General features: G+C 43.8%; 1 protein-coding gene across 2 annotated transcripts in view; it reads left to right on the top strand.

The window, feature by feature from the left end:
* CCDC78 (coiled-coil domain containing 78) overlaps positions 1 to 22,356 on the top strand; it is a 102,341-nt gene that overhangs the window by 49,992 nt on the left and 29,993 nt on the right. Inside the window, exons 2-6 of one of the 2 annotated variants that reach the window (XM_075011286.1) lie at positions 9,895 to 9,975; positions 11,532 to 11,663; positions 13,257 to 13,343; positions 13,680 to 13,859; positions 22,136 to 22,303. In XM_075011286.1, coding sequence (XP_074867387.1) covers positions 9,934 to 9,975; positions 11,532 to 11,663; positions 13,257 to 13,343; positions 13,680 to 13,859; positions 22,136 to 22,303 — 609 coding nt within the window. In that variant the 5' untranslated portion in view covers positions 9,895 to 9,933. Of the gene's footprint in view, positions 1 to 9,894; positions 10,000 to 11,531; positions 11,664 to 13,256; positions 13,344 to 13,679; positions 13,860 to 22,135; positions 22,304 to 22,356 lie in introns of both variants that reach the window. The other variant, XM_075011285.1, reaches the window with a different exon arrangement.

The raw sequence follows: 22,356 nt of genomic DNA, 5'->3' as shown, positions 1-22,356 counted from the left end.
ATAAAGGGTAACAGGAAAACATTTTACACGTATATTAGAAACAAGAGGATGACCAAGGACAGAGTAGGCTCAATAAAGAGGGAAAAATCAATAAAAAAAGTGGAAATGGCAGAGGTGCTTACTGACTTCCTTTTGGTTTTCAGTAGGAAGGTTGGTGGTGATTGGGTGCCTATAATAGTGAATGTTGGAGAGAAAGAGGTAGGTTCAGATATTAAAATAGGAAAAAAACAAGTTAAAAATTACTAATAAAAGTTACATGTTTACAATTCACCAAGGCCTGATGAAATGCATAGAATCATAGGATAATGGAGGTGGAAGAGACCTAAAAATGCCATCGAGTCCAGCCCCCTGCTCTCAGCAGAACCAAACCCATCAGATCAGCCCCGCCAGGGCTTTGTCAAAGTGAGACTTAAACACCGCCAGGGATGGAGACTCCACTACTTCCCTGGGTAGACCATTCCAATGCTTCACCACCCTCCTAGTGAAAAAGTTTTTCCTAATGTTCAACCTGGCCGTTTCCAACCGCAACTTGAGACCGTTGTTCCGTGTTCTGCCATCTGTGACCACAGTGAGCAGCCTCTCTCCAGCCTCTTTGCAACCTCCCTTCAGTAAGTTGAAGGCTGTTATCAAGTCCCCCCTCAGTCTTCTCTTCTGCAGACTAAACAGTCCCAATTCCCTCAGCCTTTCTTCATAAGTCACATGCTTCAGCCCCCTAATTATTTTGCTCGCCCTCTGCTGGACCCTCTCCAATGTATCCACATCCTTCCTATAATTGGGGACTCAGAACTGGACACAGTCCTCCAGATGTGGCCTCACCAAAGCCGAATAAAGAGGAATAATCACTTCTCTGGATCTACTAGCAATGCTCCTCTTGATGCAACCTAATATGCCATTAGCTGTCTTGGCTACAACGGCACACTGTTGACTCATGTCCAGCTTCTCGTCCACTACAACTCCCAGGTCCTTTTTTTCCAAAACTACTACCGAGCCAGTTGGACCCCAGCCTGTAACAATGCTTGGGATTCTTCTGGCCCAAGTGCAGGACTCTGCACTTGTCCTTATTGAACCTCATCAGATTTCTTGCAGCCCAGTCTTCCAATTTGTCTAAGTCAGTCTGGACCCTATCCCTACCCTCCAACGTATCTACCTTTCCCCCTAGATTAGTGTCATCTGCAAACTTGCTGAGGGTGCAATCCAACCCCTCATCCTGGTCATTAATAAATATGTTGAACATAACAGGACCCAGAACCGAACCTTGGGGCACTCCATTAGAAATTGACCACCATCCTGACATCGAGCCGTTTATCGCTACCCGCTGGGCCCAACCTTCTAGCCAGCTTTCTATTCACCTTACCATCCATTTGTCCAATCCACATTCCTTTAACTTGGTGACAAGAATATTGTGGGAGACCGTATCAAAAGCTTTGCTAAAGTCAAGGTAAATCACGTCTCTTGACTTTTTTCCCCCTATTCACAGAGCCAGTTCTCTCATCTTAGGAACTAATCAGATTGGTCAGGCATGACTTCCCCTTCATGAATCCATGCAGACTATTCCTGATCACTCTCCCCTCCTCCAAGTGCCTCAAAATGACTTTCTTGAGGAGCCCCTCCCTGATTTTTCCAGGGACTGATGTAAGACTGACTGGCCTTCTTCCTTTTTTTGAAGATGGGCACTACATTTGCCTTTTTCCAGTCATCTGGGATCTCTCCCAATCTCCACGACTTTTCAAAGATATGGCCAAGGGCTCATCAACAACATACGCCAACTCCCTCAGAACCCTTGGATGAATTCAGTCCAGGGCCATCTATTTATGTACATTTAGCTTTTTTAGATAGCTCCTAACCTGTTCTTTCCCCACCAAAGGCTGTCCACCTTCATCCCAGAATGCATCACTTATTGCATTATTCCAGGAGCTGTCTTTGTCCATGAGGTGCCCAGTATGGGCCCCACCCCCTCTCTGATCACTTTCTTGATAACATGCCTGTAGAAACTTTTCTTGTTATCCTTCATGTTCCTCGTGACTCGCAATTCCAGTTGCGCCTTCACCTTCCTGATAACTGCCCTACATTCTCGAGCTACGTGTTTATACCTCTCCCTAGACATCCGTCCAAGTTTCCACTTTTTGTAAGCTCCCTTTTTGTGCCTAAGTTTTCCAAGGATTTCCCCATTAAGCTAGTCTGGTCTCTTATCATATTGACTTCTCTTGCTGCGCATCGGGACAGTTTCTTTCTGCGCCTGGACTCCTTTTCCCTTCATGGTAGCATCCTAGGGGATTCTGCCCATCAGGTTCCTGAAGGAGTCAATGTCTGCTTTTCTGAAGTCCAAGGTGTGTAATTTGCTGGTCTCTTTCCTTCCTTTGGTCAGGATCCTGAAGTCTACCATTTCATGATCACTGCTTCCCAGGTCGTCCCCCACCTCTACCTTCCCTATTAGTTCCTCCCTGTTTGTAAGCAGCAGGTCGAGCCGTGCACGATCTCTGGTTGGGTCCTTCAGCACTTGTACCAAGAAGTGATCCCAACATTCTCCAGAAGTTTCCTGGACTGCTTGTGTGCCACCGTATTGGTCTCCCAACAGATGTCAGGGTAATTGAAGTCCCCCACGATAACGAGAGCCCGCGATCCAGAAACTTCTCTCAGTTGTCCAAAAAAAGCCTCATCTACCTCATCATCCTGATTTGGCGGCCTGTAGCAGACACCAACTATCACATCTCCAGTGCTGCCTGTGCCACTAAGCTTGACCCATAGATTCTCAACAGGTTTTCTCCCTCCTATGTACTGGAGTTCCAAGCAATCATAGCACTCTCTTACATACAGTGCAACTCCTCCTCCTTTTCTTCCTGAACATTTATACCCTTTCATGGCAGCACTCCAGTCATGCGAGTCATCCCACCAAGTCTCTGTTTTTCCAATCAAGTCATAGTTCTTGGACTGAGCCAGGGCTTCTAATTCCTCCTGCTTGTTACCCAGGCTTCTGGCATTTGTCAAAGTTTGACTCAGACTCACAATTTATTAGACCACTCTGTTTTATTAGCAAAGCCGCTCTGCTAATACATTTAGAAGTGAGCCCCCCGAGTGGGGCTTGTGTCTCTTAATTTATACAGTTTTTTGGAGAACAAGTTACAGACAAGTTACAGACAAAAGAAGAAAAAGAGTTTAGTCACCATCCTTCGAGATCCCTGAGACCAGTCACGTATCTTCAATTACCTGCCACCCTTAACAATCTCCTTTAACAGCTTCCAGTTAACTTAACTAATTGCCCTTCACGCCTTCCATTCTGATGCCTGCTTCTTAGACGTGCTGGCTCCATCTTAATTGCTTCTCCATTGAAAAGCTAACTGTCCCTACGTGTGCTCCCACAGATACTTTGTAACACGTTTTGGCATGCCCTCTCATATACAATGTATCCAGCATGTCCCCTTATACAACGTTATACTTCCACACATTGGTGTACAAACACCTTGGATAACCAGTCGATCTCCCCGCCCTCACTACTCGAACCAAGGGTCCACTTTTGTTGTACCTTCCTCTTTGCATTTCTTCCCGACCTCCAAGTTCCTTTCTACCCACAGGGTTTCGGTCACCTTCCCCCAGCAATCTTAGTTTACAGCTCTCCTCACTAAGTTTGCAAGCCTACTTGCAAAAATGCTCCTTCCTCTCTTAGTTAGGTGGACCCCATCTCTTCCCAATAATCCTTGTGCCCGGAACGGCATCCCATGATCGAAGAATCCAAAGCCCTCTCTCCGACACCACCTGCATAACCATGCATTTACTTCCTCAATTCGATGGTCCCTGCCTAGCCCTTTCCCTTTGACAGGAAGGATGGACGAGAACACCACTTGCACTCCAAATTCTTTGAACCTTCTTCACAGCGCCATATAATCTGCAGTAACCCACTCCAAGGTCATTCTTGGCCGTATCATTAGTTCCCACATGTAGAAGTAGGAAGGGGTGGTATTCCAAAGGCTTGAGCACTTTTGTAAGGCTCTGTCACATCTTGAATTCAAGCTACTGGTAAACAGCACACCTCATGAGATTGCAGGTCTGGTCGGCAGATGAATAGTTCAGTCCCTCTTAGGACGGAGTCCCCTACTACCACCACCTGTCTTTTTCTTCTGGGGGTGGTGGTCATTGAACTCCCACCCCTTGGACTACATATCCCATGTCTTGCAGTAGAAGCAGTTCCCTTCTGATTTTTTTCCCTGTGAGGCTCCTTCCAAAGCATTCACCACCACGGAACCAGTGGAGAGTGCCTGAAAGCGATTACATATCTCTATATCAATGGAAGACTCGTGTACTGGCCTTTTTTTAATTCTAGAAGTTACATGCTGCCAGTTCTCCGCTTCATCCCTTACCGCCATCCCCGGTTCTTCCGCCTGCCATGTTTGCACGGTTAAATGCTCCCTTCTGTCAAGGAAATCTTCATCCTCCCTGATTGAGCGTAGGGTCAACACTTGAGCCTCCAGTCCCCTAATTTTTTCTTCTAAAATGGAGACCAGCTTGCACTTAGTGCAGACAAAATCCCTTCTTTCCTCAGGAAGGAAGACAAACATGGCACATCCCGAGCAGATAACATTAGCAGACCTGTCACTATCCATGCCTGCCATCCTAGAGCAGTGATTTAAAAGAAAGGCAAGGGTCCCTGACCCCTTCCAAACTCCCTCTCTAAATTCCCTGTTTGCAGTCCCATGTTCACAAGCTCACCTGTTTGCTTGGACGCTGCTTTATAAAGCCCTGAACTGCCTCAGAGTCCCTCCCCTTACTGTGGCTCAGCCAATCAGCAGAGGCTTCCAGATAACAAGCTTATTTAGAAGCCAACAGATTCCAACTGCCAGTCCCAGTCCACCCTCCGTCGGGGGATGGGGGTAGGAGGGAAAAAAAAACCCAACCACCACACACCGCAGAGCAGAAAAACACCACAGCCACAGGCAGAAAGCCCCAAACACAACATACACCCAGACAGCCTCTTACTTAGAGGCATCCTAGAATACTCAAGGAGCTGATGGAGGAGGTATCTGAGCAATTAGCTTTCATTTTTGAAAAGTCATGGACGACAGGAGTGATTCCAGATGACTGGAGAAAGGCAAATATAGTGCCCATCTGTAAAAACAGAAGTAAGGACAACCCAGTAAACAACAGACCAGTCATTTTAACTTCTGTGCCAGGAACTATAATGAAGCATATAATGAAGGAATTCATCTGTAAACATCTGGAAGATAATAAGCTGATAAGTACTAGTAAGCTTGGATTTGTAAAGAACAAATGTCAAACCAACCTGAGAGCATCCTTCTATAGGATAACAAGTCTCATGGATAAGGAGGAAGTGGCTGAAGTGTTATATCTTGACTTTAGTAAAGCATAGGATACAGTCTTTTATCAGTAAACCAGGGAAATATAACCTAGATGTTGCTACAAAAAAGGTGGGTGCATAACTGGTTGGATAACTGTTCTCAGAGATTAGTTATCAATAGTTTGTGATCATGCTGGAAAGACATAACAAGTGGGGCTCTGCAGGAATCAGTTTTGTAACTGGTCTGTTCAATACCTTCATCAGTGATTTAGATAATGGCATACAAAGTTTGCAGGTAATATCAAGCAAGATGGCATTTCCAGTCCTGTGGAGGATAGGTTTATAATTCAACTGATCTTGACAAACTGGAGAAATGGTCTGGGGTAAGCAAGATGAAATTCAATACGGACAAATGCAAAATACTCCTCTTAGGAAAGAACAGTCTGCCTCACACATACAAATGGGAAGTGACTGTCTAGGAAGGAGTACGGTGGAAAGGGATCTGGGGGTGGGGGGTGTCTTAGTGGATTACAAACTAAATATGAGTCAACAATGTGACACTGGGGCAATAAAGGTAAATATTATTCTGGGGTGCATTAACAGGAGTGATGTAAGCAAGACAGGAGAAGTAATTTATGTAATCTACTCTGCACTGATTAGGCCTCAACTTGAGTATTGTGTCCTGTTCTGGGCAGCACAGCTCAGGAAAGATGTGGAGAAATTGGAGAAGGTCCAGAGAATAACAACAAAATTATTAAAGGTCTAGCGAACAGAACCTGTGAGGGAAGACTGAAAGAAATGGGTTTGCTTAGTTTGGAAAAGAGAAGACTAAGAGGGATATAACAGCTTTCAAATGCCTAACAAGGTGTTACGTGGAGGAGGAAAAAAAATACTCTTCTTAGCCTGTGATGATAGGACCAAAAGCAATGGGTTTAAATAGTAGCATGAGAAGCTTAGGTTGGACATTTCAAAAAGCTTCCTAACTGTCAGGGTGGTTAAGCACTGGAATAAATTGCCTTGGGAGGCCATGGAGTCTTCATCATTGGAGATATTTAAGAGCAGGTTAGACAAGTATCTGTCAAGCATGCTGTAGAGGTGTTTGGTCCTGTTGTGAGTATAGGAGACTGGACTTGATGGCTCAAGGTTCCTTCTAGTTCTAGAATTCTAAGATTCTATTATGTAGGAAAGCCAAACCAAAACGTCCCATCTGGATACCAGTGCTTTATCTTTTACAATACCTTCCACTGGGGAGCTTCAGATTTATGATGCATTGTGTTCAGTTTTGTATTGAACTGTATGACAAATCAAAGAAATCTAGTGTTTTTCTTTGGTGTATTTTTCTTTACTGCAATGCAGCCAAGCTCTTTTCTTGATGCTCAGCCTAGTTCTACAGGGCAACACATCTTGGTACTTTAAAGGGGCTGCAATAGCGTATTAGGAAGTTCATCACACAACGTAGTGGGTTTCTCCCTCAAGGATTTTAAATCCACTTTTTAGCAAGCTGTGATAGAAAGAGTGGCGGAATAGGATGAAAGCAGGTTCTGGCAATTTGCTAGGCTTCTACCCATTCAATCCATCCTAAAATTGCCACACGTGATTTCTTAGAGTTTCGTTGCAAAAACTTAATACTAAATAAACCTGAAGTTAGTCCTCATTTTATTTCCACAACTCAAGCTAACTTCTTTCCCAAGCAGAAAATGTTGGGTGAGCATAGAATGAGAGCGATTCGAGAAGGGAAAGAGAACACAGGCCAATTCTTGCTGACAGTTATACCTCTAGAGACTTTAGAGAGAACAGATTTTTGCACAAGAATAAATGTTGGTTCCATTGCTTTTTCACACCATGTATAAGCACAGTCTCACTCAATTTCCTCCTCTAAATTCTGAGCACTCTAAGGAGAAAATAAATAAGATCTACTTGATTTACACATGCAAATGAAACAGCTGCTCTCATTTTATTCTACACCCTGCCTTAAATAAACAACAGATCTGATATAAGAAGGTTGTCACTATAGCAGCCTTGGTTTGACCATTCCTTTGAAAAATCCTTACTAGCTCTTTTGGGATGCTGAATTTCCATGAACTGTTTTTTTTCAGGAGGGCAGAGAACACAACAGGGACTAGCTCTGTTTTGTCAACTATTGGTCATTCAAAACCTAAAAGGTTTTTAATTGCTTCTTTAATGCTTGTACAATGATTTTGGAAAGTAAACATAGCACGGAAAAGGGAAGCCATCTAAAGATCTATACTTTTCTTGCTGAAAGCTCTTAAAACAAGCAAATGCAAACCATAGGGGGCTGGTGCGCACAGACTTCATGGTTTAAAACCTTCATGTCAGCGCTGCTGATCACATATTCTAGAATAGATAAGACTTAGTCCTGCCATGAGTGCAGGGGATGGGACTGGATGACCACTTGTGATCCCTTCCAGTCCTATGATTCCGCTCTACTTATGGAAGAGCTTGATGATAGGATGGCCTGATGTGATGAATCACTGGAGATCAATTACACTGCACGATTTGTGGATTTCATCCCACAAATAATATTTAGGCTAAATCTGAAAACAGCACTTGATTGTCCTCAGCCAGTACAACACTGGGAGACAGGTTTCAGAGCAAGCCAGCCTAATATAATGCCACCCAATGTAATTTTTCTGCTACTACGGACTCTACTTCACTGGATTTTACATTTGAGTGCTTTTATTTTACATAATAGAATTGGCTGCTCCCTTTGGATTATGAGCCAATCCTTAGTTTACCTAGTTTCTGTTAGCAGTGTCTGCAGAGTCAGACAAGGACTCTTGTCTGGCATGACTTTGGAGACTCTTAGACCCTGGTGCCTCCAACTCACTGCCTCAGTTCTTTGGATTCTGATTGACTTTTCCAGGGTCTCTCTCAGTATCTCCATAACAGTTTTACCCTGTTAGGTGCTGACTGAAAATTGTGGATTGTCCTGGAGTAGAGAAACTCACTGAGAACCTGCAGGGTGGCGATTTAAGAGAAAAGTCTCTGCTGAACAAATGCTTGGTGAATTTCTATCAGACTGAATCAGCGGGTAGGTTCTCCCGATCCAGTGATCAGATACAGGTGAATGTTGTCTTAGTGACAATTTTTCTGTATTCAGGGTCAGTGTATGATCTCATTCTTACTTGTGTAAATCCTTTATCCAAATCAGTGCGTTTACACTGGTGTGCCTGAATTCGGGATCTGTCTCTCGGTGTATAAGCTACACCCTGCAAACACTTCCTGTTACTATGGTCTTCATTAATGGAACAGCCTGCATTTATTTAAAGGGCTGCATAAGCAGGATGATGAGACGGAGCATACAAGCAGTTTAAGTAAAACTCATGACTGCCTAGTGAGTAAATCATTGTAGTGTCTTGCAAAAGACCTGGACTGGATATTGGCTGATCCTTTAGCATGCTGCAACTGGGGGATGGTGTCCAGTGTTCCCTGTGAGCTGAGTTCTTGGGTGGCTGTCCAGGAGAGATTCAAATGCTACCCAGCTGATTAAGCAGAGTGTCCACAGTGCCCACCGATACCTGCATGTGTTTGTATTGGTGGTGCACATCTGCACATACAATTTATTCCTAACATGGATGGAAAAAAATTAGAAGGAACTTTGGTGGTGTCTGAAGATGACGCTTCAGAGGGGGTACAGGTGAGAAGGGCAGCAGACTGAGGAGTACGCGGCCGGTGCTTAGCCAGGAAGACGATACACCTGCAAGAAGAGTGGAAAGAGAGATTAACTAGTCCAAAGAGAGAAGCGTCCCATTCAGCTACTCTAATTATATCCATAAGATGGTGTATTTAAAGGACTCTTGGGAGTTAGGCGTTAGAGCTGGGTGGGAAATGGTTTTCCCATCTCAGGAAAAATTTTCGTATGGGGGGGGAAAAATCCCATTCCAAATGGGGATGAAAAGTTGAAATCTCAAAAATTTTTGCAAATGGAAAATCCAAAAAGTGTTTTGATTTGGTCAGTTGAAATATTTCCATTCAATTTTGACCTTTTGAAATAATAATAATAAAAAAGCCCCAAGAATTAATTTCAATGTGAAAACCCAAATTTACTTTCAACCAAGAAATCAGAATTTTTCATTTTGATTATATCAAAATGACATTTTGGCAATTGGAAACTTTTTTTCAATTTTTTTCCAAAAAGAAAATTTTGGACATATTCCCAAAATGGTTTCAATTTTTACAGATTGGTATTTTTGGTAGACATATGCTAAGACAAAATATGACCAAGAATAAGGGAAAGATACAGGTGAGATATTTACTGAGTCCATGATGCGGTAAAGAGGAGACCTGCAGAGATTTCCTTTGAAACCTCTGGTATATGTCATGGGAGCAGTCAAGATAGCAGACTGGTCATCTCATTAGTTGCTTCCTTTTTGGCAGTTCCTAGGAGCAGATGTACAGTATGTATTAATTTGCTCCCCTGGTTAGAAACAAAAGCAAAAAACCACACCCTCTAGCAACCTGAGTTGATAGCAACCATGTTTGTGTTATCTGCAGAGGAAAAAGCTGTTGGCAGATAAAGCATTTTTGTCACTAGGGTCTCACCTCTGGTTCTTTCTTTGCTCCTCGGTCATTGTGTCCTGTATCAGGCAAAGATCCTGGCCCTTCAGCACTGACTGAATGAACACATGGATACTGAGAGTGAGAGCATAAGCACTCTCCAAGAACAGGTACTGTGCCTCACCAATGAAAATGTAAGTATGAAATGCAAATTTGTCTTCAGTGCCTTTCCTGCACACTGTCAGGCATTTTGAAAACTTGATCCTAATTGCAAGATGAAAATGGAAACTGACAACCTGTAGCCAGACAGAACCCCCGCCCTTTTCTCTACTCCATCTTGTCTCTCCTGGGTGCTTCAGAGCACCAAAGGGTTAGAAAGAAACAGTTCAGCCCTGGAATGCCCGAGAGCGCAGATGTGCTTATCTCAGCCACAGTCTTGAAGCTCCAGAGCAAAAGACAATGGGCTAATAAACAGCCAGGCCTCGGACTGCCCTTGGTTAATTACCATCAGTTGATTCGCCTACACAAACGTCCCAAGCGGAGGAAAAATCTCTGGCCCATAAAGAAAGAATGTCCTAAATTATCTCCACCTCACAGGTGTGAACCAGCCCTGTGAGAACCAGTGTCTTAAGATGAGTTAATTCAGTTGGCACCCTTTTAGATAAGGAAGAAGCATATGTGACCCAATGGCTATAAAGAAGGGCCTGGCAGACCCTCTAATTGAGCACCAATTACCTCTACCTGCCAGTCAGGAGGGTCGTTGCCTCCCAAAGTCCTTGTTATTTGTTGCTTCTTCCTGAGGGATTGAGTGAAACGCTGGCCACACCACATTGGTAATACAGGGGTGAGAATAAGACCTGTGATGTGTATTGCTTTCCTTTTGTTTTCTTTGTGCACATTCAAAAATAGATCTATGAATTGTTACATGCTAGCTATTGACAACTAAAGAACAAAGTGTAAACCTTGTAATTGTTGTAACAAAGTATAAATCTTGTAAGTTTGCAACAAAGTGTGTGTGTGTGTATGTATGTATGTATACACACACACACACACACACACACACACAAAAGAGTTGAGTCTCCTTAGTCAATAAGTGAGTAACTGGTTAAGCTGTAACCTGACTCTCCCTGTTACTGTGCAAGCTGAACACAAAACAAAGAACCCAGCTGCTTTTCAGCTGCAATTATCCTGGTCGTTGGTAAGAAAGCACTGAGAACTGAGTGCTGAGTCTTGCCGCCTCCATGGGACAGACTCTCTGGGGCACCCATAAGCCACCCCTGGCTGCCCACTGCGAAGGTCTTGTCCTAGCAGTTAAAGACTTGGGTGTGGGAAGCTCTCAGTGCAACCGTTGGGGCACCCGTCAGTCTGTCCTGGCTGCCCGCTGCAAAGGGACTTTTCCTGTCCTAGCAGTTAAAGACTCAGGTGTTAGGACCTTGCGGCATCCGTCAGCCTGCCCGGGCTGCCCGCTGCGAAGGAGCTGTCTGTCCTAGCAGTTAAAGACTCAGATGAAAATAAGGGCATAGGTGGTATCTTACCCGACCATTGGCTAACACAACCCCCTTCCAATCTGTTAGTGCTACTCTGTGCAGAAAGCTGTTTTTTCTCACCATGTAGGCTGTTTGTTCTTCCCTTCCCCCAACCCATCTCCCCGTGCAGTGCTGTTTACCAGGAAGAAGAGATTCTCTGCTCAGCATAGGGAGTCACTAGAGTTGTTCTGTGTACCCAGGTGCAGCTGCAGGATAGAAATGAAAAACTGTACAGAAAGCTTGGAGAACTACAGGAGAAGATGGGAAAGATGGCTGGTTCCAAAACAGACTTGTCATCCAGATTGGTCTGCAGTGAGGAGGAGAAATTTAAGGTAATCTGTGCAGTTTGAGACCTGGAAATACCTGAGCTGTTGAACTCTACTCTGGGCCCAGAAATATATGGATATGTAGCATCCTTGGGAAATGTAAAGAGAGTCTCCCTGTGTCAGTTCACAAGGCTAAGGCCAGACAGGATTTATGGAACTCACTTCAATAAAGAGGTGATTAGGGATAATAGGTTTTTATTAAGCTTATCTACTCCACATGACTGCAATTAATTCACATGGTACACACGATAAATGAAGTGCTACAGGAATATGCGTATATATATATCTGGACAAGAGGCTATTAGGAATGCTTATGTCCCTTTTGGCCGCGGGGATTTCTGGTCCCAAAGTGCCTCATATCAGGGCCGCAGCAGATGTTGCTCCAGCGTGGGGGAGAATGTCCAGGGCACTCCTGAAGCTGAGTCCCTGGTTGAAACTCAGCTGGGGCAGGACCTCAGATCCTTTAGCTGTTCACTGGGTGTGTGCGTACTGGCTCAACGCCACTTTTAACGTTCTCACGGCTCAAGCCAAGGTCATCCTAATTACTGGTCTCTCTTGTTCCCATGTCTAAATGCAGGTGTCAGGAGATATCACTATCTCATGTTTATATTTTTGGGGTTCAAGGCTGTAAACCCTGTAACACAGGGATGGGAACTGGGTTGTGTCACAGAAATGGAAGTTTGCACTCTTATTCTCTGAGGCTTGCAGGCTGCTCCTTAAGGCCTCTAGACCTGCAGACAGGTCTGTTGGTGTGTTACATGACAACCTGAAGGTCTATAAAGACATGTGTACTCCCTAACACCTAGGGATACTAGTTACTTCTACTGGGGAGGCTAGAACTGGTACACTATGTCAGCTTCCAGCCACTATTCCACACCACTTCTTTCTGGAAAAGGCTGAGACATCTAATAGTTTTTACTTGCTTTTTATACTCGTCCTCTTTAATCTCAGCTGATGTGTCTCAGTCAGCATATTTTAAGATTAAGGTGCAAACTCTTCTCAGCTTTACCTATGGAGCCATGGTTAATGCTTCCATAATAAGATGATTCTCAGATCACAAGAGGCATGTCTGCTTGCAGATCTCTATTTTTGTGCTTACAGTTTTGGTCTAGACCTGCTGGCATGATCAGTAACACTGGCAACCAAGTGTTGGCCTCAGTGTTGGTCCCTGAACTTCACGGAGGCTCACCTGCTTGATTCAGTTGCTGCTTAGGAAGAACTCCCATTGTCTTCAGTGGGATGTTTATCTGAATAGAGACTGAATAAAGACTGTAGGGCTTGACCCATAGACTGGAAATATAAATACGAGGCCTCCTCTCTTTGCAGAAACCCTTGTCAGGTTGACTAGTTTGGCATTACTCTGGCAAACTGGAACAGGCCTATACTACCTTTGCAACAAAGGGGGAGTTAGAGTTCCTTGAACAGACTCTACCATGGAAAATTTCTGATTTCAGAAGTAACTCTTAAAAGAACTCTTACCTTTCATTGTCCCTGCGACTCCGCTTAGGTCCTCCAGGCCCTAATTTCAGGAGATTGGAATTTCCTGTGGTTGATTATGTACCTGAGATTACAGTGCTGTCTCATTTGTCTCTCTCACAGCTTTCTAAGGACCTCATTGATCTGCAGATTGAGGCTAACAAAAGGAGAGAGCAATATGAGGCAGAGAACTTTGAACTGAAAAATATGGTATGTGGCACTATCATACTATGTTACAGTTCTGCATGCATTAGCCCCATCTACTGCTCTTCATACTCCTTCTGTGTCAGATACACTGATGCCAGGCCTAGAATCTAGAATCTTTGGTGTGCACTTAATTACCAAGTTTGTCTGTGACTCTTGCTAGAGTTTTTATTCTCCCTTCGCTTGCATGAGCACTGAAATGCACTCCCAAACTTATGTCACTTACGTGCTGAGCCTAATGAGAACTTGTTTCGCCAAGTGAAAAACTAACAATATTACACTGCTTCCCCTCAGCCCGCAATTCCCATTGCAAGGTCTGATTGTGCCTCCTGTGCACTCTAGGTCCTGACCCTGGAGAACCGTGTTCTGGAGCTGGAGCTCCATGATCACAAGGTCACTGCAGATCGTGATGCCTTACAGGAACACCTGCACACTGTGGAGACCAATCACAAGGAGTTGGCTGACGAATACATCAGTCTGAAAAGCAATTATCTGGCCTTGGGCAAAGCACATGAACAGGAGGTTAGTGAAACCTGCTAACCCTGCTGAATTTTCTGTGTCATGCAAACTGTGCTCACACTGATGCTGTCCTCCTCCTCTTCTGTGTGCATGCTTACCTGTTGGTTCGTCATTTTCTACCTTGCTGTTGATGGAGAAAATCCTTGGAGAGAGCATGGGTGTGAGAGCCTCAGAGATCAGTGTTGTTTACTAGTGCATGAACCAGAAGTAGTGACCATGAACAAAAGAGTGAAACTAACTACACATAAAATATTGTCAGATTAAACATAGAAAACAAATGGAGAGGGATTTTTGGATACTTTATTTTAGTAATCCTAATTGTTTCTTTTACCAATGGGAACTATGCAATTTTATAGTGGAAATGAGGTTTTCAAGTTGATAGTGCACCTTTAAAATTTAAATGATAATTTTAGTGGTATAGTAATGGTAAAGTAGTTATTAATGGTTAACAATCAAGCTGGAAGGGCATAACAAGTGGGGTTCCACAGATGTCTGTTTTGGGACCAGTTCAACATCTTAAGCAATGATTTAGGTATTAGCATAGAGAATACACTTACTAAATTCACAGATGATACCAAGCTGGGCGGGGTTGCAACTGCTTTGGAGAGTGTGGTCATAATTGAAAATGATCTGGACAAACTGGAGAAATAGTCTGAGGTAAATAGGCTAAAGTTTAATAAGGACAAATGCAAAGCACTCTACTTAAGAATGAACAGTCAGTCTCACGCATACAGAATGGGAAGCAACTGTCTAACAAGGAGTATTGCAGAAAGGGATCTAGGAGTCATGATGGACCACAAGCTAAATACGAGTCAACAATATGATGCTGCTACAAAAAAAGCAAACACGATTCTGGGATGCATTAACAGGAGTGTTGTGAGCAAGACATGAGAAGTCATTCTTCCACACTACTCTGCACTGATTAGGCCTCAATTGGAGTATTGTGTCCAGTTCCAGGCACCACATTTCAAGAAAGTTGTGGAGAAACTGGTGAAGGTTCAGAGAAGAGCAACAAGAAGGATTAAAGGTCTAGAGAACATGAGCTATGAGAGAAGAGTGAAAACTGGGCTTGTTTAGTTTAGAAAAGAGAAGGCTGAGAGGGGACATGATAGTGGTTTACAAGTACCTAAAAGAGTGTTACAAAGTGGAGGGAGAAAAATTGTTCTTCTTGGCCTCTCAGAATAGGACAAGAAGCAATGGGTTTAAACTGCAGCAAGGGAGATTTAGGTTGGACATTAGGAAAAACTTCCTAACTGTCAGGGTGGTTAAACACTGGAATAAATTGCCTAGGGTGGTTGTGGAATCTCCATCAGAATCTCCCTCACTGGAGATATTTAAGAGCCAGTTAGATAGACATCTGTCAGGGATGGTCTTAGATGGTGCTTGGTCCTGCTGTGAAGGCAGGGGACTGGACTCAATGACCTCTTGAGGCCTCTTCCAGTTGTCTGTGATTATTGTAATAATACATGATCTAAGAGCACTTTACAAAGGTAGGTAAGTATCAGTTGGCTCTGAGACACTGCACCCCATAATCTTTATAGTGATATTATGATACAATGAAAGCATAATTGTGATAAGAACACAATAACAGCCATATCGGATCAGACAATAGGTACATCAAGCCCAGTATACTGTCTTCCGACAGTAGCCAAAGCAAGGTGCCCCAGAGGGAATGCACAGAACAGGTAATCATCAAGTGATCAATTCCTTGTCACCCATTTCCAGACTCTGGGAAAGAGACTAGGAATACCCTCCATGTCCATTCTGGCTAATAGCCATTGACGGACCCACCCTCCATGAGTTTATCTAGCTCTTTTTTCAAACTCTGCTATAGTCTTGGCCTTCACAACATCTTCTGGCAAGGAGTTCCACAGGTTCACTGTGCATTGTGTGAAAAAATATTTTCTATTGTTTGTTTTAAACCTGCTGCCTATTAATTTCATTTGGTGACCCCCTAGTTCTTGTGTTGTGAGGAGTAAATAACATTTCCTTGTTCATTTTCTCCGCACCAGTCATGATCTTATATACCTCTATCATATCCGACCTTAATCATCTTTTTTCCAAGCTAAAAAGTCCCAGTCTCATTAATCTCTCCTCATACGGCAGACATTGCATACTCTTAATTATTTTTGTTGCCCTTTTCTGAACCTTTTCCAATTCCAATATATCTTTTTTGAGATGGGGTGACCACATTTGCACACAGTATTCCAGATGTGGACTTACCATGGCTTTATATAAAGGTGATATGACATTTTCTTTCTTATTATCTCTTCCCTTCTTAATCAAGCTTTCGTGGGCAAAGACCCGCTTCGTCAGATGCAAGCTTATGCTCCAAAATATCTGGTAGTCTATAGGGTGCCCCAGGACTTCTTGTTCTTTTTGAAGATAAAGATTAACATGGCTCTCTCTCTGATCCTTTCTTAATGATTCCCAACATTTTGTTAACTTTTTTGACTGCTGCTGCATGTCGAGTTGATGTTTTCAGACCTTAGACTCTGTTGACCGCAAGGAGTACTTCTGTATGGTGTTGCAGGCATTGGTGGCTCACAAAGGTCATTTCACCAACATTAACATGGGTTGGTCGGGAAGGATGCATGATGTTGGAATCTTTAGGAATTCTGGTCTGTTTAGAAGGTTCCAGAGTGATACTTTCTTCCCAGACCAGAAAATTAACATTGAGGGTATGGAAAGCCCATAGTGATTTTGGGTGACCCTGCTTACCCCTTGTTCCCTTGGCTCATGAAGCCCTACACAGGCACCCTGGACTCCAGTAAGGAGCTCTTTAACTACAGGCTGAACAGGTGCTGAATGATTGTAGAATGTGACTTGGCCATTTAAAAGCCAGGTTTAGGTGCATTCTGACCCGCTTTGACCTCAATGAAGAAAACACTGCCCTTGTCTTGGGACCTGTTGTACTCTTCATGACATTTGCAAGTGGGCGGGGGGGAGTTTCATGCCTGTCGGGTGGGCTGAGGCAGAGATCCTGGCAAGAAATTATCAGCAACCGACCCCACTGGCTGCAGCTCAATAAATAGCTCCTGGCTTTCAGGGTCTAAATCTAGGGTGGAATGGACCCCCCTGTCATCTACCCATGCCTCGTCAGGACACACTTCAACGTAGTTCCCACAAACACAGAATAGTGTGAAGCTCATCGTAGTATTGGCATTTCTGGGCAGATGCCCCAGATCAACCATTATCTGTCTTGCATTTCCAGTAGTTCTGCCTCAGCTCCTTGATCATCACACAGCACTGCTGAGTGTTCCTGTTGGGACCTTGGTCATGTCTCGTGAAATTTTTGCATAAATATCAGCATTGCTTTTGCTGGATTTGAGCTGAATGAAAATAACTCCTCCCCCGCTCCACCCCCTCCCCACACACACTGAAATGAAGTTCAAGATCTCCAGAGGGCTCCATGCTGCCTTTTGAGATCCAGGGAACTCTTGACTACAAGGTTTGCTACACAGATGTGATTCACACATCTGCTTGCCTTGCTGGCCAGAGAGGAACGAAAATCTGGCCAAAATTCCTGGGCTGATGACCACCACTTCCTGTCACCTACTTCCAGCTCACCTGGAGAGCAGCGGGGGAGGAGTGATGACTGGAAATGACACCTCAGGGGCATTGTGGGACACCTTGAAGGCTAATAAAATTGATTCCAGTAACTCTTCCATCTCTACTTGTATAGTTTTGGCATTGCAAATTTGACTTCTTGATTTACTTCATGGGGAAGTCACATTACAAAAGTCAATCATAGAGTCCCTTGAAACTGACTTCTGAGAACAAGAAGTCCTGTGACACCTTATAGACTAACATGGGCAAAGACCCGCTTCATCAGAGGCACCTCTCGAGCACTGGGGTTTACATGGATAGTTTATAAAATCAAATTTAGACCCTTAAATTTGACTTAATCTCCTCGTATAGACCAGGTCTAAGCCTTAACAGAAGCTTGTTTCCCATCTGGTTAGCCTTCTAGAGAATCCTAAGAACAGGCAAGGGTGGAAGTAACTTAAATTTCTGACAGGTACTATCCTATTGCAACACGCCTTTCAGGTGAAGTCAGGGCAAAGGGTTGAGGGGGGGAAGTTGTAATGTAACAGTTACTGTAAGAAATTTAAGTGTGAGATGTAGTGTTACAAGCTCAGGGCAGGGGGTGGGGGTGCATGTGGGAGTGGGGGGAGCTTGAGGCAGGGGCTGGGGATAGTGTAGGGTGCAGGAGGTAGGCCAGGGGTTTGGGAACTGTGGGAAGCTCAGGGCAGGGGGTGGAGGATACAGGAGCCAACATATGTAGGGGGTAGGGTGGGGCTTATGGCAAGGGTGTAGCAGTGTGGGGGGTACAGGAGTTTGTGAGGGGGTCCTTGGGCAGAGAATTGGGGTAGGAGGGGGAATTAGGGCAGGGAGTTTTGAGTTGTGAGGAGAGTTCAGGCCTGGGAGAGGATCCCCTCTCCCATGGCTCGAGCACAGAGCAGTCATGACAGAGTGGGGAGGCACCCCTCCTGCCCTAGCTGAGCGCAGCTGTAGCCTGGGGGAGGTGCCCCCTTCCCCAGCGACTGTGTGCTGGAGCCAGTGGGCAGAGGACGTGCTCTGTGAGGTTGTGCTGAGCCCCTGGACAGGGCTTGTTAGGCTGCATCCACACAATTTAGGGGAAACGTTAGGTCCTGATGTAACTTAAGGACTGTGTGGAGATCATGCCTGATTAAAAAATAAAATATGGATTTGGAAATCAGTAAACCAAAAAGGATGTGTCAGATATTAGGCCTACTGCGTAGACAAAACAATGGCAGGGATGAGCTATTCCTGCCATCATACACCTTGTGCATCCTAGAAGAAAGAGGCTGTATAACAGACCCGATCTACTGGAGCAAGTTTCACCATAATGGCTGTCGTCCCACCATCTCCTAGGACTCCAGACCTTATTTGTCCTAATTCTTAAATTCTTAGAGCTATCTAGGCTGATCAAAGAGAGGGACCTCAGTGATAGCATCATCAGATTCCCAAACACCACCTGAGATGGAACAGGATTGGAGTGTAGTAACAACAGCAGTGGCTGCTCCAGCACATCCTTTTTTTTTTTTTTTTTTGCAAACGGTGCATTTATTTCCATCACAGATACAATGTATCTGTATTTTATTTTGTATTGTATTGTATTGTATTTTGTATTGTATTTTATACAATGTATAAAAGTCTCCAGGACCAGATGGCATTCACCCAAGGGTTCTGAAAGAACTCAAATGTGAAATTGCGGAGTTATTAACAGTGGTTTGTAACCTATCCTTTAAATCCACTTTGGTACCAAATGACTGGAAGACGGCCAATATAACACCAATATTTAAAAAAGGCTCTAGAGGAGATCCTGGCAATTATAGACCGATAAGTTTAACATCATTACCAGGTAAATTAGTAGAAACACTAGTAAAGAGTAAAATTGCAAGGCACATAGAAGAGCACGAATTGTTGGGCAAAAGTCAGCATGGTTTCTGCAGAGGGAAGTCGTGTCTGTCTAATCTATTAGAATTCTTTGAAGGGGTTAATAAACATGCGGACAAGGGGCACCCAGTGGACATAATATACCTAGATTTCCAGAAAGCCTTTGACACGGTCCCACACCAAAGGCTTTTATGTAAATTAGGTGGTCATGGGATAGGAGGAAAGGTCCTTTCATGGATCGGGAATTGGTTAAAAGACAGAAAACAAAGGGTTGGAATAAATGGTAAATTTTCACAATGGAGGGGGGTAACTAGTGGTGTTCCCCAGGGCTCAGTCCTGGGACCGATCCTGTTCAACTTGTTCATCAATGATCTAGAAAATGAGGTAAGCAGTGAGGTGGCAAAGTTTGCAGATGACACCAAGTTGTTCAGGACAGTCAAAACCAAAAGGGATTGTGAAGAACTACAAAAAGATCTCAGCAAACTGAGTGATTGGGCAGCAAAATGGCAAATGAAATTTAATGTGGGTAAGTGTAAGGTAATGCATGTTGGAAAAAATAACCCAAATTACACATACTACATGATGGGGTCAAATTTAGCTACGACAGATCAGGAAAGGGATCTTGGAGTTATAGTGGATAGTTCTCTGAAGACATCCACGCAGTGTGCAGCGGCAGTTAGTAAGGCAAATAGGATGTTAGGAATTATTAAAAAAGGGATCGATAATAAGACAAAAGATATCATACTTCCCCTATATAAAACTATGGTACGCCCACATCTCGAGTACTGCGTGCAGATGTGGTCTCCTCACCTCAAAAAAGATATATTGGCATTAGAAAAGGTTCAGAAAAGGGCGACTAAGATGATTAGGGGCTTGGAAAGGGTCCCATATGGGGAGAGGCTAGAGAGACTGGGACTTTTCAGTTTGGAAAAGAGGCGATTGAGGGGCGATATGATAGAGGTATATAAAATCATGAATGGTGTGGAGAAAGTGAATATAGAAAAATTATTTACCTTTTCCCATAATACAAGAACTAGGGGACACCAAATGAAATTGATGGGTAGTAGGTTCAAAACTAATAAAAGGAAATTTTTCTTCACACAGCGCACAGTCAACCTGTGGAACTCCTTGCCCGAGGAGGCTGTGAAGGCCAGGACTCTATTAGGGTTTAAAAAAGAGCTTGATAAATTTTTGCAGGTCGGGTCCATAAATGGCTATTAGCCAGGGATAAAGTATGGTGCCCTAGCCTTCATAACAAGGGCAGGAGATGGATGGCAGGAGATAAATCACTTGTCTTCTGTTCTCCTTCTCTGGGGCACCTGGCATTGGCCACCGTCGGCAGATGGGATGCTGGGCTTGATGGACCTTTGGTCTGACCCAGTATGGCCATTCTTATGTTCTTATGTTCTTATGTAAGAGCGTGTCAGACCAGGGGAGCGGGTGTTCTTTGAAAAGCTTTCCAACCTGAAGCAAAAGGAGGGGGTTTTTGTTACAATGAAAATCTTATTTCATATTTTACATTTCAAACCCTTTATTTTATTTTATTTTCTTTGACAAGAGGTTAAAACAATGTTTAATGGTTCATTTGCCATGGTACTAAGCAGGCTGTATACCAAATCCAGACCTTTTTTTAACACTGTTTAATATTGGACAGTTACTGTGTTAACATCTTTGCCAATATATTCCATTTAAATCAGTACAACCCTAATCTTGATGTACCTGAGGTTGCTGTGGGCTTCTTCAAGGCAGCAGGGAGTTGTGCAACTCCCTTAGCCTAGCCCTTTGCAAATGATGGTTCTGTGTCTCTGTTAGCTGTCCACATATAGCAGGAGCTCAACAGTCTCTCTGAGCAAACTGACAGAGATGCAGATAGATCGTTTTAGGCGGAGAACAAGAAGTCTGTTCCTTGCAGCGTTCACAGCTGTATCTCTCATCCATTGTCAGTCTTTCTTTTCTTCTCCGTCACTGCCTCAGCCCACACTGTACTATCTTTTGATCACCCATTATTGAAATGGATGACTAACGTGACCAAAGTGTCTCATCCACCAGGACTCAGCACGTTGGTTGAAATTATTAAGATTTGTTCCAGGTCACAAATCCCATCAGAGCTTTGTTGTTTAATCCTCCACTGAGACATGAATTCACTCAATATTCATTCCAGATCCCCTGCGACAGAGCCTTTCTAGTTGAGATGCTGTTTGTCCTTCCAAACTATGTCCATTTCCTGCTGGCATTGTATTGCATTTGAATGGCTAGGTGGTGCTGTGGGTTAATCTACTTCTGTAGGTTTTAGTTTAGCTATAAAAGTGATCAAAATTAAATGACTTGGGTTGCATCAGCTTAAATCCTAGAGGATTTTTCCATTTTCAGTAACATCATTCAGCTGGGTCAGGAAAGGGCCAGGACTGGAATAGTAAGGGACACTGCAGGTCAGAACTGAGGGAGCTTGGCAGAGCTGAGGGAATGAGGGGTGAGGATTAGCAGGTGGTCTTGCAAGTTCTATATGAGGTGCACTGGCAGAGCGATGTGAAGACTTCAGACCTGGAATAGCTTGGATGCTACAGGAGAGATGGAGGGACATGGGCAGAGCTATGTAAGAAGAATCATACAGCAACACCTTTGCTTTCTCTAGCTTGTTCTAGTCAATGGTACCAGTCCTGCCTTTTCATGAGAACTAAATAGTTCACCACCGTATTCAGACAGGTGAGAGAAAAAAATCTGCTATCCAGAAGGAAAAATGTGAATGTTTGGAATATAAAAATAACTGACTGTGCGTGCTGAATAATACATGCTGGGAGTTGGAGAGGGAAAAATCTTAGGAAATTAAACAGTTCCCTTCTTGTTTTATTTTTCAGGTTACTAAGAATGAAGAGCTGAGCATAGAGCTACTAAACCTGGTCAACACCAGGAACTCCTTTCCTCGGTTACAGAATAACTACACCCAGGCCCCAGCCAATGAAACTTCAGCTGAGCTAGAAAGGGTGCGGGCTGTGGTTCAACGCGTCTCTGCCCGGAGAGTAAAGGTATGGACTTGTCCAACCTTCTAAATAGTCTGATCTCCTTGCTTCCTCCAAAA

The sequence above is a fragment of the Carettochelys insculpta genome, chromosome 16, assembly GCF_033958435.1.
Source record: "Carettochelys insculpta isolate YL-2023 chromosome 16, ASM3395843v1, whole genome shotgun sequence".
NCBI classification, from domain to species: Eukaryota; Metazoa; Chordata; order Testudines; family Carettochelyidae; genus Carettochelys; species Carettochelys insculpta.
The sequence above is the reverse complement of the archived record's forward strand: the minus strand, read 5'-3'. Positions and strand labels throughout refer to the sequence as shown.